Source organism: Schistocerca serialis, chromosome 4 (assembly GCF_023864345.2).
Source record: "Schistocerca serialis cubense isolate TAMUIC-IGC-003099 chromosome 4, iqSchSeri2.2, whole genome shotgun sequence".
NCBI classification, from domain to species: domain Eukaryota; kingdom Metazoa; phylum Arthropoda; class Insecta; order Orthoptera; family Acrididae; genus Schistocerca; species Schistocerca serialis.
The window spans coordinates 285,711,827-285,730,975 of NC_064641.1; the positions used below are offsets into that span (position 1 = coordinate 285,711,827).

Consider the following 19,149-nt stretch of genomic DNA (forward strand, 5'->3'; position numbering starts at 1 on the left):
ATGTATATTCTTCCGTGTTTGCTGTTGTCTCACACTAGTTTCGTAGTTTATTAGGCAGACAGGATTTAAATGAGATAGCAGCAAACACGAAAGAATACATGGTAAAATGTTAATATTCGTATTATTCTTATGGTGAAGAGAATACTGCATATGATTCACAATTCATAAAAGTTCCTATTAGCAACCATCTCTTCTCACAGGTAGGAAAAAATTCGGAACGTAGAGTTGGCCATATTGACAAACATCTCAAACAGTCTTGCCAGTCGGATTTTCATAGTACATTGAAATGCTGCTACATTCGAAGATGAACAATATGGAATTTGTATTTATTTCGTTGGATAATATATGAAAATGCAGTGGTCGAAACCCGGGGCAGAGAAAAAGCTTGTCTTCCACCTTTTTTTAAATTTATTTACTGACTCAGAGGTTTTGACGCCAGTATTTATCTTTGTGTGTGCAAAGCATGCCTGTGTAGCGCTACATATATTCGACGGCAGAAGTTAGTTGTGACGGCACATACCAACATTTTTCAGAAATTCCGCTTACTTTGCACTCGATTCTAAGCCACAGACGGTTTTTTGGATTACAAAAACCGGAAAAAAAGTTCGGCTTAGATTCGAGTAAATACGGTAGATGATATTCTTTAGCAACATGACAGCAAAAACGCAAAAATTTGTTAAAAAAAGGTTGGGTGGCATGTTATTAATATAAAACTTCTACTCAAGGACACTCACTGTGCCTTAATGTACAAAAGTAGGAGTTAAGGAGACGACTCACCGAAAAGCACAAGCATCGAATTGTCAACAGCCACACACAAAAAAAGATAGATACCATGCTAGCTTTCAGAGTAATCCTTTCTCCAGCTGGAATACACACACACACACACACACACACACACACCTCTGTCCCTATACCAAGTGCCACTTCCATTACTACTAGATTTCACTTTTACAAACATTAAAGGTGACCAAAAACTGTTGAAGAACTCAAACAATATTTTAAAAGTTTACACTGAAAAGATCTTTAAACCTTGGATTAGCTGGTATCTTGAGATCAAATTTTGCACAGACTAGTTTTATTCTAATGGATACATCTGTGCAAAATTCTACTCAAATTGGAGATGACTACTGTAATTGGTCTACTTGATACTATTGAACTATCAAGGTCCAATTACGAAAATATAAAATCAATATTAAAGCTCCTAACTTTTTATGGAATGGCCCATATATGTTGATTTCACCATGGCCACTATTTCAGACATATTATGTATTGCTATGACATTACATCTGCTTTCAGTTTAAAACAGTGCAAAATAGAAACTAAAATTATGAACACACACTTAAGCAATACTGTAATGAGTTAAGTCTTGTCAATTTTTTCATTAATTCTTATTGTGCAACTTGGAACAAATATTTTATTGATAGTTTCAAAAAGAAAAATTGACTGTACTACTACACACTAAAAGTTGATATTTGGTCAAACTAATGACTGATTTCACTGCAATTGTTTTATAAGAAATGGAATGGTGAAAACTTTTAAAATGGATGTCAAATGTGAAACAAGCTTTATAAGCTCTTTACATAAAAATCTTGTCACCAGGCCTGTCTATCAATATAGCATTCCTCACCTTTGTGCCATATAAGTTTTCTAAATTGAGCAACGCTACCCACACATTCAGTTTCTCTTGCTCTTCACGAAACGAAATAGTTTTCAGGGCACGGAAGGCAACTGCCCTAGCTTTCTCTATCTCTGTTGCCTAGAATAAAAGGGAAAAAAAATGAAAGAATTAGTTATCCTAAACATGATGCTGAATGAGTGACTAACAACAGTTTTTTTTACAGAAGACAGTAAAAATGTTACAAATGTTAGATAATGATTTAAATAGATAAGTGTTGAGTGCAGTCTTTTGATAGAAAGATTTCTCTAGTTTTTAATGGAGAAATAAGGCACACATTCCTTAAATAAAATTAATATGTGTAACATGCTTGCACAGCAGTATATTCTGCCTTTCTTAAACTTATTTTCTTGTTCTCCCATTTTTACATTCATTACGTTCCAAGTAACTACAACTGCTTTCAAAATTCGGCAGTGTAAACATGTTTGCTAAACTTTTTCATGCAAAAGTTATCTATTGTGCCACAATTTAATGTGTGTGCACAAGGGATCATCAAAGAGTTAATTATCATCTCAGTTAATCTTTCTCAATAAAGACAAAAGTTAATTTCTCAGGTAGTTTCTGAAATGCTGTCTACTTGTATCAGCTTAACTGAATATACAGGCTTATTCTAAATGATGGACCCATTTTCAAATCTACGGATTTATTCAAGTAAGGATTTAAAATGAACAAGCTTTACACTAATGAAAAGAGGAAGTTTCAAAGCTTTTTTCATAACGTTTGATGTCAATTTAATGAATTAACAATTTGTAATAATTTCTAATTAATTAGTTTTTAATAATTATTTAATAATTAGAAATGTGATAAACATTATGAATGTTCTATGTGGCCACTGTTGGCTGCACAGCAAACATCGATGTGGTAGCCAAACTTGTCCCACACACATGTAAAAGTGTATCTCCTGTTATTGGGTGCATGGCAGCAGTGATCCAGTTCCGCAGATCATTCACAGTGGTCAGTACAGGCAAGACATAAACAGCTTACTTTACATAAACAGCCGCTTCTGAAACCATCACAGCTCGCGCGCCAAAAACTTTGAAACTTCCTCTTTTCATTAGTATACTTCCTCTTTTCGTTTGTATAAAGCTTGTTCATTTTGGATATGTACATGAATACTAAGAATTTTTGAAAATGAGTTCATCATTTAGAACAACTCTGTATTACAAACAAAGCCAAAAGAAGTCATTTAACACAACGAGATCAATAGCTGGCACCTGGAGAGGAGCTCTGTCCAGTACTCTTAACTTTCTACACAACTCTGATACAATCAATTGTAGCTTATAGCTGCTTTATTAAGATAGTGATTCCAAAAAGACATTTAAAACTGGACAGATGTTGATTCCAATGTCTAATAACATACCTCAGAACAATGCGATCCATTTGCATCGATGTCAAACATATCCCCACAGCTTATAAAGCTACACATACAGATAGTTTGTAAATATACTAGTGGAATTCCTTTTGAGCAGCCATAGAGTTACCAATTAAATACGATAAAAGGACTATATATAATTATGATACAAAATTGCTGACCACTTCACTACAGGTAGGATCGACCGGCCCTTCCTCTTTCACCTTCACCTTCCTCTACTTATCCCTCTCTCCTCCATGAAGAAAGGAGTAATAGTTCTGAAAGCTAGCATAGTGTCACATAATTTTAGTTTTGTCAAAACTGCTGAATATTTCAGCTGCTCAAGTTAAGTACTGGCCAGCAATTTTGCCTCAAAATTTAGTACTTCTGTCAGCTGACTTTTCCTTTTGATGCAGCCAAAAGTACTTCATGGCAGCTTAAAACTGAAAGATATTAACATTGTAATTATTCAGTAAGAGATTGGATTAAAAGCATATCAGCAATCTATATTAAAATTTACACAGATAACTGAAGAAAAACCACTCTCAGGATGTCATTGATAGCACAATTCATTATCTCCAATTAATTCAGTTGCCCATTTACAACCATATCCACAGTAGAGTCTATCATCACAAGAGAAATGATGATTTTCAGGATACATACACAATATCTCAAACCCAGACCATCTGGATCCTCCACTCCACCACCAGCTTTTCTGAACTGCACAGATAGGAGTTATCCTTACAATACATTCTCCTCTCCCGAAATTATCCTGGCCTCAACCTATGGTGACCTACTGCCCCCACACCCTCCACTCAATAGTTTCTGCCCCCTCTGTCCCATCAACTCCTCCCTATTCACTTCGCCTTATTTTCAGTGTGTGTTGCCCACTGCCAATGCACGTGCCGGTCTTCTATCCTTCCCTGCCCCCTGACAATGTCCCAACTCCCTGCCCCCTCAGTCTCCCAATGCTGTGCCTGGTAGTCTAGTCAAGCTACCATCTATACCCTGTACACATTGCTAGACAGTGCTCTTCTATCCCAACACCTGTACCCCACTGTACCACTCCCCATTCCCCACCGCACTCCAGACTTCTGCTTTCATTCAATATGACAGATTTTTTGGTCAGAGCCACCATAGAGAGCGGTCATGTGTGCATGAGTTGTGCTCGCTTGTCTGAATGTGTGTGTGTGTACTTTTTTCTTTTTTATAGAAGGCTTTGGCCGAAAGCTAAATGTGTAACAGTAATTTTGTTGTGCCTGTCTGTAACTCAATGTCTGAGTAGCACTCCATCAGTTTCCTAATATAGTTGATATTACAACTTTCAGTTTCCAGGGTTCAATATATGAAACTGTTAATCATAACCAATTCAAAGAATGTCCACAGTCACTAGAAAATCCAAACAGGAATAGTAAAAATAATAGTTGTTTAGTTTTCCCTTACACCATATAAATACCCCGCTGCAAAACCTGCCCCGTGCATCCCCCCACAACCACCTACTCCAGCCCCGCTACTGGTAAAACATACATAATTCAAGGCAGGGCTACGTGTGAAACTACACATGTCTTTTATCAACTGACATGCCTGCACTGCACAGCCTTTTACATCGGCATGACAACAACTAAACTGGCTGAGCGCATGAACGGACACAGACGAACTGTCCGCCTAGGAGATGCCCAATACCCAGTAGCGGAGCATGCCCTCCAGCATAATTCTAGGGACCTAGGAACCTGCTACACCGTATGTGCCATTTGGCTTCTCCCACCCAACACCAGTCCCTCTGAACTGCGGAGATGGGAACTTGCACTCCAACACATCCTTTCATCCCGCCATCCCCCTGGACTGAACCTACGTTAAACAACCTCATTCCCATTCACTCTTCAGTCTTCTCCTCTTTCCCTTTCCTCTTTAGCCATTCACGCATCTTTTCATCCTACATAGTTGTGTTTATCTTTATACTATATACCTCTTTACTTCTGTATGCATCCTCTTTGGTTTGAAGCTGGCACAGTACTTACAGTAGAATATCTTTGGCTTCCCTCTGAAAACCATGCCTCCATCCTTGCTACCCTCCCTGTTTACCTTTCCCCGTTGCTTCATAACCTGGGTTGTGAGTAACTGAATCCACTTTCCCTTCTTCCCTTTTTTCCCCCTCTCTCCCCCCTGATGAAGGAACAAAGTTCCGAAAGCTAGGAATGTAAATTTTCAGTTCTGTTTTATGTGTATCTATCGGCTGTACTGAGCTGAGGTAAGTACTGGCCAGCCCCTCTATCTCTTTGTTAGTATTTGTTTCACACCATATAAATACAGTTTCATTTACAGATATCTTACGTCTATTACGTGTATAAGGAAGAAGGGTGAGGCTTACATATATGTTGATTTTCCAAAATCTTTATTTGCATTTTCAGTAACATGATATGTCTTGTAAGCAATGATGTCTCTGTCCACGAAGCTTTCCAGTCCTGAAACGTTTGGAACTCCTGATCCACCTCGTACAATGGCTACTGTAAACCATCCGTTGCCGTGCGTGAATGTATCATTGGTGTCAATGCTGAAATTCAGTTTACATCCACAAAATACTGCGGGTCCATCTAGAAGCGAATGTGCAGCCACTGATTTTATAGTATTTTTCTTCTTGTCCGTGGCTGATGTTGTCATCTCTACGTCTTCAATTGTTTTATATATTGTCTGTCTTGGACGACGTCGTAGCCTTCTATATCTCATCTTGGCAGCGTTCAATGCAGTTGCCTGTGCGACAGCAGCAGCGCGTATGATCCGCAAGGCGGTGAACGCTCGCTTATATAACAGCGCGATAAGGCGCTCCACGCACGCTGCCAGTTCTAACTCGTCCCCACGCGGCCTGCCACCCGTGTTAATCTCTATAGGCAAACTCCGCGGCTCGGCCCTAGTAATTTTAAGGGCCGAGCCTGCTGCTAATGATTTCAGCTTACACAGGAATAGTTTTTAAGAAATAGGTGAACAATTTGGCAAACAGTGCTTTAACTACACAAAATCTCTGAAATATAACGATTCCTAAGTCTGATCTTGAATCTTGAGCAAAAAAACACAGGTTTATAACATTGGAGAGAAACTTGGAAATACCCTAGAACTATCAAAGAAAAGTGGTGTACCACTGTCCAGCCAGTAGTACCTCTAAAACCTGGGATCAACAACCGCAAGATCTGCAGATGTCTCACCACAGGCATAACAAGAACTAGATTCAACTGCAACATTTTCCCAGCTCATCTCTTCACAGTTGATGTTGTAAGCCATCCCAAATGTGATTGCAATGGTGAACCAAATGTCTTCACATGTTTCAAATATGAACACAATAATAAAGAACTAATCTATCAACTGAGTAAACTAGGAATCCAATCTCCTTGGTGTATGTCCAGCTTATTACACAGAAACTATGCACATATACATTGTACAAATTTATAATATATTTGGTGATCAAAAAGTTTCTGTTTGAAGGACATACAGTCCAGAATTGGTATGCCAACCAGGCAAAATCATCATAAGCACTGAGATAGTCACTCCACCAACACATCACATTGAACAAACCTATTCGGTAAAACAATGTGTCCTGTTGCATGAAGAGGTCTGTAATTGCCTGCTGCACATCCTTGTCTGACATGAATTGTTGATCCTTCAAAGTGTTTTTCAAGGGAGTGAAAGCATGATAATAACATTGGGAGAGATTAGGACTGCAGTGTTGGTGCTCAAATGTCTCCCAGTTGAGTTGACGTAACTTCTGTCTTACACCATTTACAATATGGGCACATGCATTATCACGAAGCAGTAGCACCCCTTGGCACACCTTTCCACAACAATTGTTTTTAAGAGACATGCTGCCCCACACACATCCTTCATTCTCCGATGGATGTCTACCAGCATTTCCCCTTCAGATGCCAAGAAAATAACAACAGCACATTGGTCCTGTCTGAACACATTTGGTAATAACATTGCCATAGTTCACATTGCCACATTTACCACATGCATGTCAGAAAGATATGAATGAAATACCAATCCCTTGCCTACACACCAGCGCTTATATACCTGCTTCGGAGTTACGCTACAACACTGTAACAACACCCTCAAACAGAAACTTTGTGATCGCCCCTTACAGCACGTAAACATATAATGAGAGGCTGGACCATTGATTTTAGTGAGTTGTAGCATATTAGTCAGAGAACATTTGAAAGTACCTCCTCAGAAACAGTTTAGGTCACTACAACAGCATTTTCAAAAAATTGTAGGTTGAAGGACATACATTACATCTCCGATTCAGCAATGAACCATCAACTAGGATAAGTATAAGCCATTGTTTTAAGCAATTTCAACAAACTGGAAGTCTCTGCAAAGAAGAAAGTATGGGCCGACCACATGTTGAATGAGAACAAGAGATGCATTGAAGAAAGTTTTGAGTGTAGTCCAAGTAATTCAAACAAATAGAGCTTGTAAAGAACTAAAAATCCCTCAACCCACAGTATGGCAAGTATGGAGACACTTCTTGCCATACAGGCCCTACTGCTGACAACTTATGCAGGTTATTACTGAATAAGACAGAAAAGTCTATTGATTTTTGTGGCAATACTGTAAGAAATGTTTCTCTCACACTAAATTTCTAGGAACGAAGGAGAGGCGAATAGATATGATGTTCACATTTGGAATCTGCAAATGATGCAACATGAGAGACTCGGCAGTGCTAAATATGTTTTGTGCCTATCACAAAATAAAGTTTATGGGCAACTGGTTTTTGTGGAGGGAATTGTCATCAGAAGAATATATCTGAATATACTGGAACAATGGTTTTTTCCTCAATCTATTGAAGTCTCACAAGACTTCATTTTTCAACAGAATAGAACTCTGACCCAAGGACACCTTGATGTCCAAAACATTTTTTAATCAATCCCCTTCTCAACTACAGAAACAAGTACAGGAAAAGAAAACTTGGTTCTTACATTGTGGCCACCAAGTCCTCCTCATCTCACATTATGAGTTTTGCCTGTGGACTTTGCAAAAGAAACTCTACATACAACCTCTACCAACACCTCTGGCCGACATGCAGAACCATATCACAGCTGTAGCAATGATGCTCCATATGTGGGATGAGTCTGACTATTAATCAGTGTTTCCCATGCAGCAGGAGGGTGACACCATTAAACATTTATGGCTTTGTTAGCAAACTTTACAAGTTGCTGTTTCCATAGATTATTCACATCCAACACATATTCCACTACATAAAAATTAATTTAATCTGATACATCTTTTTGAATAACCCTAGACATAGCTTTTGAGACTGCTTTCATTCTCCTGCCAAGGAGCAGAAATTTTCAGAAAGGGATTCAAACTAAAGAGTTCACCGTCATCTGAATTCAGGCCTTGTATCACTTGGCCACCATGCCAGTTAGCAAGGATTTTCCTTCTCAAATTATCTGCAATTGATTGGAATCATTTATTATTCAACTTCATTGAAACTATTAGGTTGTGGGACAGATACATATTAACAAAATTTTCGTATTTTTGAATGTTGCATTAATTGCACCTGGTCCAAAGCAGATGCTGGATCATCTAATTCGATGATTTTTTTCTCTCTCTCCTTTCTCACAGGAATTACTTTCAAGTGCCCTCTGACTAGTATGTTGAAGTTCACTGAAATTGGTGGACCTCATATTCTGGCCACTCTCTGTGCATGTAACTGCCTTTGTAATCTCAATACGCAACTCAATACTGTATTGTATAAATGTAATCAAAAATCACATATGCATGTCATTAAGGAGTGTACTATCAAGAAAAAGTAAGGAAGATAACAGTTCAACACAACATCTTATTAATGATGAGGTCACCACAGACAGAGTTGATACTCTGATTTCAATGACACTAACAATTTGCAGCATTGCCCACAGAACTGATCGTGGCCCTTTTGTTCTGATTTGAGTGGAAGGACTGACCTCGAGACTTCGAACATTCTGTGACAAGCTAAGCTGCAACTCCCTGGAATAGCGCCATTGGGCTGAGAACTGTAGGCTCCCTCTAATCACCACAGATCATCACAGGTAAACTGACTGTGTGTGGGATGCACTAAAGGGCTTTTTAGATTAGGCGATTCTCCATTCAATCCAGATAACAACAGTTGTATGAAACCCAGAAGTATCAGTGTTAAGGTCAAAAGAAATGCCTCCCATAGGTGAGGGCATAATACTAGGTACAGAGAGCTGGTTGAAATCTGAAATTGGTAGCAGTGACATTTTTGGGGAAAATTTAAGTGTATATTGAAAGGATATGCAAATGGGAAATGGAGGTGGTGTTACAATAGACAAGAAATTAAAATCTACCACGAAACAGAGATTACTGCACAATCGGTGTAAAACAAAGCGCAGGGCTATAGATAAAGAGAAGCAGAATGAAATGTGTTTCACTGTCACAAGAGATGTGTGAATCCTTCAGTGATTGCCACAGCAGAATATTTTCAAATAATCTTTAACAAAATTAAAGTAATTCTTGTCATATGTAAAAACTGTTGGTGACATCAAAGTTAGTGTCCAGTTCCTAGCAAAGGGGAAAGCAACCGAAATTGATGGCAGCAAAGCAAAAGCTGAAATGCTCCATTTTAAAATGTTCCTTTACAAAGGAAAACCAAGGAGAATTACCCCACTTTCATCTTCATGCCACCGAAAAGAAGACTGAAATAAGTATTAGTGCCAGTGGTGTTGAGAAACAGCTAAAATCGTTAAAACTGAAAAAAGCTCCAGGGCCTGATGGAATTCCTGTCAGATTCTATACTGAATTTGCAGCTGAGTTAGTCCCTATTTTAACTATAGTCTATCATAGATCCCTAAAACAAAAAATTATGCCCAATAATTGGAGGAAAGCACAGGTCACACCCGTCTACAAGAAGGGTAGTAGGAGTGACCCACAAAACTACCATCCAATATCCTTGTCATCAATTTGTTGTAAAATCTTAGAATATATTCTGAGGTATTTCGAACTATTTCGAACGGAATGACTTCCTCAATGCCAACCAGCATGGATTCCAAAAACATGGATCATGTAAAACTGGAGTTGTACTATTCTCACATGACATACTGAAAGCTTTGTATCAAGGGAATCGGGTAGGTGCAGTATTTCTTGATTTCTGAAAAACATTTGACTGAGTACCACACTTACACTTATTATGGAAAGTATGACCACATGAGGTATCAAAAGAAATCTGTGACTGGATTGAGGATTTTTTAGTATGGAGAACACAGCATGTTTTCTTGGATAGAGAGTCACTGTCAGATGTAGAAGTAACTTTGGGTGTACCACTGGGAAGTGTGGCACAGAATATTAATAGTAACGTCAGGCTTTTTGCAGATGATGCAGTTATCTGCAATGAAGACCATCTGCAATGAAGAAGCTGCATAAATGTTCAGTAAGATCTTGACAAGACTTCAAAATGGTGCAAAGATTAGCAACTTGCTCTCAGTGTTGAGAAATGTAAAACCATGCACTTAAAAAAAAGTTGTATCCTAAGACTATAATATTCACTTAGTCACTGTTGGAATCAGACAACTCATACAAATACTTGGATGGAACACTTCGTAGGGATATGAAATAGAATGACAACATAGGTTCAGTCATGGGTTAAGCAGGTGGTAGATATTGGTTTATTGGTAGAATACTGGGGAAGTGCAATCAGTCTACACAGAAGATTGTTTACAAATCACTCATGCGACCCGTCCCAGAATACTGCTCAAGTGTGTGCAACCCATACCAAATAGGACTAGCAGGGGATATTGAATGTATACAGAGAAGGGCAGCAAGAATGGTCACAGATTTGTTGAATCCATGGGAGAGTGTCACAGATATACGAAAGGAACTGAAGTGGCAGACTCTTGAAGAAGGCATAAACTATCCTGAGAAATTCTATTACCAAAGTTTCAAGAACCAACTTCACATGGTGACTCTAGGAACACACTACAACCACCTACAAGCTGCTCACATAAGAATCATGAGGGTAAGATTAGAATAACTACAGTATGCACAGAGGCATTTAAACAATTATTCTTCCCACACTCCACACATGAATGGAATGAGAAGAAACCCTAATAACAGATACAATGGGATCTACCCTCTGCCATACACTTCACGGTAGTTTCCAGAGTGTAGATGTTGATTTGGGAAGGTTGGGGAGGAACCTTGGTTTTGTCCTTTTCAAAGAGGCCATCCCAGTGTTTGCATTAAGCAATTTAGGGGGAAAAAATCACATGAAACTGGATGACTGGATAGAGATTTTAACTACCATCCTTCTGCAAACATACTGAGAGAATTCTGTGTTATTTCTAAATGTGTTCTATTTCTATGCACAATTTTTTGTGAGTATCTCAATCAAGAGTTGCCACCGATGACTGCAATGAAGAAATAAATTTCTATGCACAATCTACATTAATTTTGTTTGATGATGAGTTGTGTACCAAGGGTGGTGTATGGAGTACTAGATACAAAAAGAGGGAGTATGACTCCACAGATTTCACCAGTTAATCTCATCTCACATCATAATACAAAATTTTTTGTGAGTATCTCAATCAATGGTTGCTACCGATGACTGCAATGAAGAAATAAATAGAAAATTTCAATTTTAATTTCAAAGCAATTGCTCTGCAAGACAACTAGCACATTCAGTGAGCACATTATAACATTTTTAAATGAGAAAGTATTGCCAGTTAGAATTATATGTGACTTACCAAAATCATTTGATTCTGGTAATCTTATCATTTTATTCACTTCCATGGAATGTGTAGTTTAGCACATGCAAGGTTCAATTGCTATTCAAAAAACAGGATACACAAAGTAACAAAATTCACTTCAAATAGTTAAGGGGAATACCACAGGACATTAAGAGGGAGAAGTTATAATGGAGATTTCACAGTGCTCTGTTATGGATCCACTACTGTCCTTGTTCTAGTATTTTATTTGAAATAGGCAACAAAATTAGTCCTTTTTGTATATAACAATACTGATGTCAAGGTAAGTAACAAAGCATCAACATTTTGTTAAAGTTGTTCGGTTTTGCAAAAATGAGTTAGCTTTCAAATCTCATCCAGTTTTGCACAATCAATACCACCACACTTCTGTTAGTGTACTGGAGCAACAAGGAATAATGAAAAAGTTCAAAGTTTTTGGAGTGCATATTGATGAATACCTAATGTGGGAAACATACAGTACACCTGCTAAAACATTTTAGTTCATTTGCTGTAAGCATAATTAGCCACTTCAAAGACATTGAAATCAGTAATTTAAGACATTTTGCATTTTTTAATTCTTTGGTATCACATGGTACAATATTGTGTGGTAGCTCATTATATAAGCAAAAATGACTGTTATGAATAAATTATTAGAAGGAAGAAGTGATCTTCAATGTACTCTATCGATGGCACAAAAAAGGATGAAATGCACAACTGTAAGACTCAGTCAGTAAATGAAAAGCTCATATCAACTCAAAGGTTGTTTGAACACCACACTGTTTAACTCAGTATGGTCCTAATGTAGGTGCTACGTCCTTGATTTCCTCTGACCTTTAAACCAATTTGTGCACCAAGTTGTATGGGATTTAGAGTTTAATGTGTTTCCAAACCATGCAACACCTTGGCATTCTCCACTTAAAAAAATTACTCCCACAACCCATAAAAGTGATAAAAAATTCTACGACCTATTAGGGATCAAATCCCTGGCCTTTGATTTAGCAGTTGCCCACTAAGCCATTGAGCCACAGAAATAAAATGTTTGGCAGAGAGCAAAGGCATTTTCAAACACTGAGTACGCTGTTTATCGTTAACAGTTCCATAATTCTGAAAAATATAAATAAGCAGTCAATTACAAATCTGTAGAGCAACTTCAACATTTGCTGCACTTCTACATTCCAGATCAATATGTTTATCATGAATGTGTTGTCTGGGACAAGTAACTAACTACTGACTGACTGACTGGTTTATCAACTAAGCTAAAATGAAGGAAAAAGGAATGGACTTACAGAGGATATTACAGGAAGACTATAACCGAAAACCAGACTACCAGCAGTAATATGTGTGTATAATGACTGGATGTATAAAAACCATGTATTACCTGTAAATGGAATGCCATGTATTTGATCCAGCACATGGAGCTGTTGGGTGAAGCTAGAACAAGACGATCAAAGTCATCTGCAGACTGTGGTACAAGTTGCGAATCAGCAAGACGTCTTTCTGCTTCTCGTAGTTTCTCCTCTTCCTGACGAGCTAGCTCACGTCGTTCAGCTGCTGACAATTTTTTCCGCTTTTTACTACTAACCTGAACAGCAAAATATTACAGAGGACCAATGGTAATGAGATATTTAGAATATTCAATAACTCTATGATATGATTAATTAGAAGGTAAAACCATCTACTCATTTTTCTTGTCCAGCATGTGCAACATGATGCTGCAGCTTCTGCAAATGTAGTAATTACTTGGAATCAAATAATGGCAACAGTTGCACTTTTATTTTCGATCACCATGTATGGTTTCAGACACCAAGGCCATTTTCAAGTGGTTATGAGTCTATCACAGGAGCAAACAACAGACTCATAATCACTGGAAATTAGTCTTGGCAGTGAAAACCAGTCATAATGATCAAGAACGGAAGTGCAATTGGTGCTGTTAGTTGATTCCAGCCTTCTATTCAGCTCAAAAGATGTGTAGATATAATATGTAAAATTATCCAAAATTAAGAGGCATCACTACTTTCAGTTTTACAGCTGAAATAATGTGCTTCTTATCTTCCACATATCGTTTCTGCTTGTATTATAATTAATATTATTTAACAATAAAACCTAATTTGTAAATTTCTGCCATCTTATTTTTTCTGATGTTGATTTCAGGTTAAAAGCATGTCTGAACTTAGAACAGATGCTGCTGCAATCCCTGGAATAATGAATGAAGTGGCTACAGTGCAAGTAACTCATTCCACATTTTCTGCTTAAGTATAAAATGTACTAACTTGGCTGAATTAAATCTACATGCATTTGGCTCACCATATATCCTATACATATTGTTAAGAAAATAAGGAATTTGTAAATAAGCAATTGTGGTTCATCAAGAAAGCAGTATATAAAGCACAATTCTACAGACTTGAAGTAGCGTTACTCACTTCTTGGTCATCACCCTCATCACTGGAACTCTCATTCTGTGCCTGAACAACTCTTACAGCTGGTAACATGGATGGATCAGCATTCCAAATAAATTTAGTGCCTGAGCCCAAGGGTTTTACTTCAGTTTCAGTATAATCTGTGTGAAAAGAGGAATCTTTTAATTTCTTCTTTGGGGACAGTGGAAACTCTGGACAACCACTGACTGAGTCTTGAAGATGAGATTCATCAGGATGGACACACTCACTATCAGTTTCCTCCTTAAAACTGCTGTGAGGCACGTGTAATTTTCTTTTGGGAGGAGAAGTCTCATTGTTTTTCTTAGTAGTGGCTTCCTTCGCCTTACTCGGTGTTGCTAGGCTTTTATTTCCATGACTGTCAAGGAGACTGCACTGCTGTTCTGTCTCTGAAATTTTCCTCTTTCTGTTTTTTTGCCTTTTGTCACTGTTAATATCGGTGACACCTGCATCAAATCCACTGTTCTCCAATTCCTTTTTAATTCCAACGTCTTCTATCAGAAGTTGTTTCTTCTCAACATCAGACCCTTCCATAATGTCCACTGATACAATTTCAGATTTATTTTCAGTACCAGAATTTTTAGCCACCAGCATGTCATGGTATAACATATTTGTTTTTTTCAGAAGTTGTGGCTTTGTTACATAAGTTTTTGGCAGGGCAATGATGAGATCATTTTCAACACTAGAAAACAAAAATGTATGAAAATACATTTTATTTAAAACTCAACAAATAACTTATGTACAACTAAGAACAATCCAAAATTAGAGATAACTGAAAAATAGCTAATGTAAAAAACTTTCAGTCACCATTAAAAGTTCACGTTCGACACATCTTACAGCAAAAAAGTATCCACCTAAAGTTTTTGACAAAATGAAAACCATTTTATTAAAAAGTCCCTCAAAATAACGCTATCTCAATTTAATGTCCTTCATCTTTAATAGTAGTGCTGAAATTCAAGAATTTTACTGTAAATCATCGCTTTATTTCACAATGAAAGCTGTTCTACTGTAACTGTGTACTGATAAACAAAGAATATTGAAATCTTCACAAACAAGCATTTTTTCACTACAGTCTTGTCAATGAAGACCATAAAAGGGCGAAAAGGAGGGGAAAATTCAAGTGTGTTCCCGCTCTCTCTACACCACTAAGTCATAGGAAACAATTACATGCTGTTTCACAACTGTACCAACCCAGCTGCAGCACAACTTGTAAGTCACTGGTGACACAGTGCACAAACACACCTTGGGAGTGATTATTTTCTAAAAAATACATTGTGTGCAGACATTTCAAGGATGCACTTATTTTCCACAAAATGTGTTAACACCAAACAGAATACAGATATTAGTTAATAAAACTACACATACAAAGAGAATCCACATAAAACTCCACACACCACCTTGCGCTGCTTGTAGGGTAATCGATTGTTAGTCATTCTATACGAATGTTGTTGTTTCCTTGGGGAAAGGTCAGTTCCGCAGCATAAGAAATGCTCGCTCTTCACTTTACATGCAAAATAATTGACTGTACCCTCCACAGCATTCTCTGTTCAATTCTCACATGTCAATACACAAAATAACTTCACTGTTTTTAAAATGAGCACACTGCCATTTGAATGCATTGTCGTTTATTTAATTACAACCCAGGTTTTGGCCTTTTGCGTCATTTTCAATTCAAGTGACTGAGTCACTCAGTCACTTGAAAATGGCATAAAAGGCTGAAACCTGGGTCGTAATCAAATAAACGACAAATCAGTGAAATGGCAGTGTGTTCATTTAAAAATTATAGTACGACTGTTACTCAGCAACATCAAAAACTGTTTACCAATTTCACTGTGCCCATGTTTAAATAGTGGAGAGACTTTCAGTTTATTAAGTGAGAACTTATTTGCTGCGATTAAGAGAGTTCCTATAAACAAGGGCTGAGACATGTTTAATCTGTGAGAATGGTATTGTCAGTGACCTATGCAATGCTAGTGAGAAAGGAATACGTGGCTTGATAAATGGCAGTTATTTGAGAAAAGATTGGATAGCTGATCGTGTCAGAAACAGAAGATGCTGTGTTGTTCATGCATCTTACAGAAAAGCGTGCACTAGAGCTAAGTCAATTAAAAGATTTCTAAGAGAGGCTGTTCCAGAGGAATGGCCTTCAACATCAGCTGGCATCAAACATTTGCAAATCATCTGAATGGAAATTTGATTTTAAAACTAGCTGTCTGATTTGTGCAGAAGCTATTGCTGATGAATTTTTGATAAACAGAAGAAAAAAATCCAAATATGTTGGCAAAAGTTTCAAAGTGTTTGATCCTTCAATTACAATCATGTAATTACAGTTTGTGCAGAAGAGAGGAAGGATGAATGGGGAGACATCATCTGAAGATGTATCTCTCTGTTGGGGATATACACATTGAACATGCAAGATACCACGAGGACTGCTTTACAGAGTTCTTTGTAGGCTCAGAACCTGAGGATGAAAGCAAAGGAGGAATGGTTAAGCTGTTCAGTAAAGTTCCTACACAAAGGAAGACAATATCTGACAACTTCACTAACTCCTCAACACTGGCAGAGAAGGTTGTACAGCCTGGCGAGAAAATTTTTCTGGAAATTCACCAAGTGCCTGAACATCAGTGAGATCTGAATTAACTCCTGTATGCTCCATTATTAAAAGCATCAACAAAACCAAATCCAGATCTCACCTCACTGCTGTCAACCACTGGACCCCCACAGAAGCACTCTTTTAGAGTTTATTTACAGGTGTATTAATTTTCTGTTTTATACAAATGCTTTTTAAAAACCATTTCTTGTTACTTGCAGGTGTTTGGTTACTTATTTATAGATACAACAATGGCTCAATAACCCCCCGCCACAAACCGAGTGGGGATGGAGCTGAGGGGAGGATGGATTGCTCTACCCATGACAACAGAAGACCCAGTAGCACCCAAAGCTATACTCAAAAATAACTTTTGCAGATGTTCTACTGGATGTGGGGGCAATGCTGATACTGAAAAATTGGTATTAAATGTTCCATAGCATGTGCCACAGTATGTGTATGAATGGTGCACCATTACTCAATCTGCAAGATGATGACAATGATGATGCAACTTTTGATTTTGGAAATCTACTCATTCGAGATAAGATGTTATTTTATAATTACTAACAATATTATGAAACGGAAAGTTGCCACTCATCAAGTAGCAGAGAAGCTGAGTCGCAGATAGGCACAACAAAAAGACTTTCACAAATAAAGCTTTCGGCCAGTAATGCCTTCGAAACTTCCTGGCAGATTAAAACTGTGTGCCGGACTGAGGAAAATTCATATCAGCGCACACTCCACTGCAGAATGAAAATCTCATTCTAGTAATGCCTTCGTCAGAAAAAAACACACCGCCAGTTACCTGAGATGGCAGTCATGCGTGCATGTGTGTGTCATCATTTTTGATGAAGGCCTTACTGGCTGAAAGCTATATTTGTGACAGTCTTTTAGTTGTGCCTATATGCGGATCAGCACCTGCGTTATATGGTGTGTGGCAACTTTCCTTTTCATAATATTGTCACATTCTATCCTGGATTTTCCACTGTTTGATTTATAACTAATAATGTAGATTTTCTGTTATTTCTTAGTGAGCTCTGAACCAGTTTTATACCATTAAAACACTAGTTTTAATAATTTGTGATTTTTCTGCCCTCTGCAATCCACAAATTATTAGTTGTAGAGAAAAAATGAGAAGGCTCTTTTTTGAAGTAAATTTGATGTCGTTTAATTTTTTACTGGGAAACATTTTTAAAGGAAGCAGAGTTTTTGCGTTATTCAAGAAAAACATAAAAAAGTGACCTTTGACCCTTTGACTGCTGGAGGAGCACCATCTGCTTGCTGCGCTGAGGCACCGTGGCCTGCAGCATAATCCGGCTACCTGCGCTAAGTGCCTATCCCTCGGAGCCACTGCCGTGACTGGAGCGGCCTGATCTGTGCTGAATAGTTGTGGACTGATTATGAGTTGTGCAGAGCCAGTGTGAATTTTTGGCAACTTTGAGCTGTAATATCTCGGGCAATAGTTCTTGTAAAGAAATGAAATATGGCCATCATGTACAACTTTACGCACTCTCTTCAGAACAACAATGAAAAGAATTTTACAAGCCATATTGAGCCAGAAAATTGTAGGTAAAATCGGCCAAAAAAATACGTGCCCGAAAAAATTTCGAAGTTTGGCTTCTTGCATCTCCTGGACTAATGTTATGACAAATGTGAAACTTGGCATGTACTAAGTTTGGCTTCTTGCATCTCCTGGACTAATGTTATGACAAATGTGAAACTTGGCATGTACTAACCTAACATCACAAGGTTCTCAAATATAAAGTTTCATTTGACTAGCACTTTCCAGTACTGAATAAAGTAAGCACAAAATTGAAGATTTTGTAAAAAGTAAAAATGCGGTATTTTCGATCTGATTTTGCTAAAAAACTATGTTCTGTAAAACATTCCAAGCAGTTTAATTGGAATGAAAGTTGGGTGCAAAAATCAGGCCTGTAAACAATGTAACCTTTGGATTCGCATATCTAGTAGAGTGAACACACAATGAAAATGAAATTTAGAGTGCAATAGACTGATAGCACAAAGATGCGGAATAAAAATTTTTATTCCTCTACTATTTTCCAACAATCTACAAATTAGTTGAAAAGATGTCGATTTTTATGAAAAGATGAAAGCAGAGTATATTCGATACTTCTTTTACAAATATCGTTTTCTATTAATGCTTCAAAACCAGTCTTATTCGAACAAACAATTTTAAGCCCCCCACCCTCCCCAGAAAAGTGAGTTTAATTTCTGATGTTGGTGAACAACAGCAGCAAAGAAGCAAGAAAAATTGCACTGAGAACAGAGTTTTTTAACTTTGGCATGTTATTCCTTGTTGATCAAAGGCGTTTGAAATCAGATATGGGAAACAGATTTTATACAAGTAGGTG

The 19,149-nt window shown here is 37.7% G+C and overlaps 1 protein-coding gene across 1 annotated transcript in view; it reads right to left on the reverse strand.

The window, feature by feature from the left end:
- The window catches only part of LOC126473883 (protein RRP5 homolog), a 182,881-nt gene that overhangs the window by 32,635 nt on the left and 131,097 nt on the right, over positions 1-19,149 (reverse strand). Inside the window, exons 17-19 of the mRNA XM_050101221.1 lie at positions 14,176-14,872; positions 13,134-13,337; positions 1,628-1,756 (exon numbers count right to left, since the gene is read on the reverse strand). Of these exons, the coding sequence (XP_049957178.1) occupies positions 1,628-1,756; positions 13,134-13,337; positions 14,176-14,872 (1,030 nt within the window). The remainder of the gene's footprint in view (positions 1-1,627; positions 1,757-13,133; positions 13,338-14,175; positions 14,873-19,149) is intronic.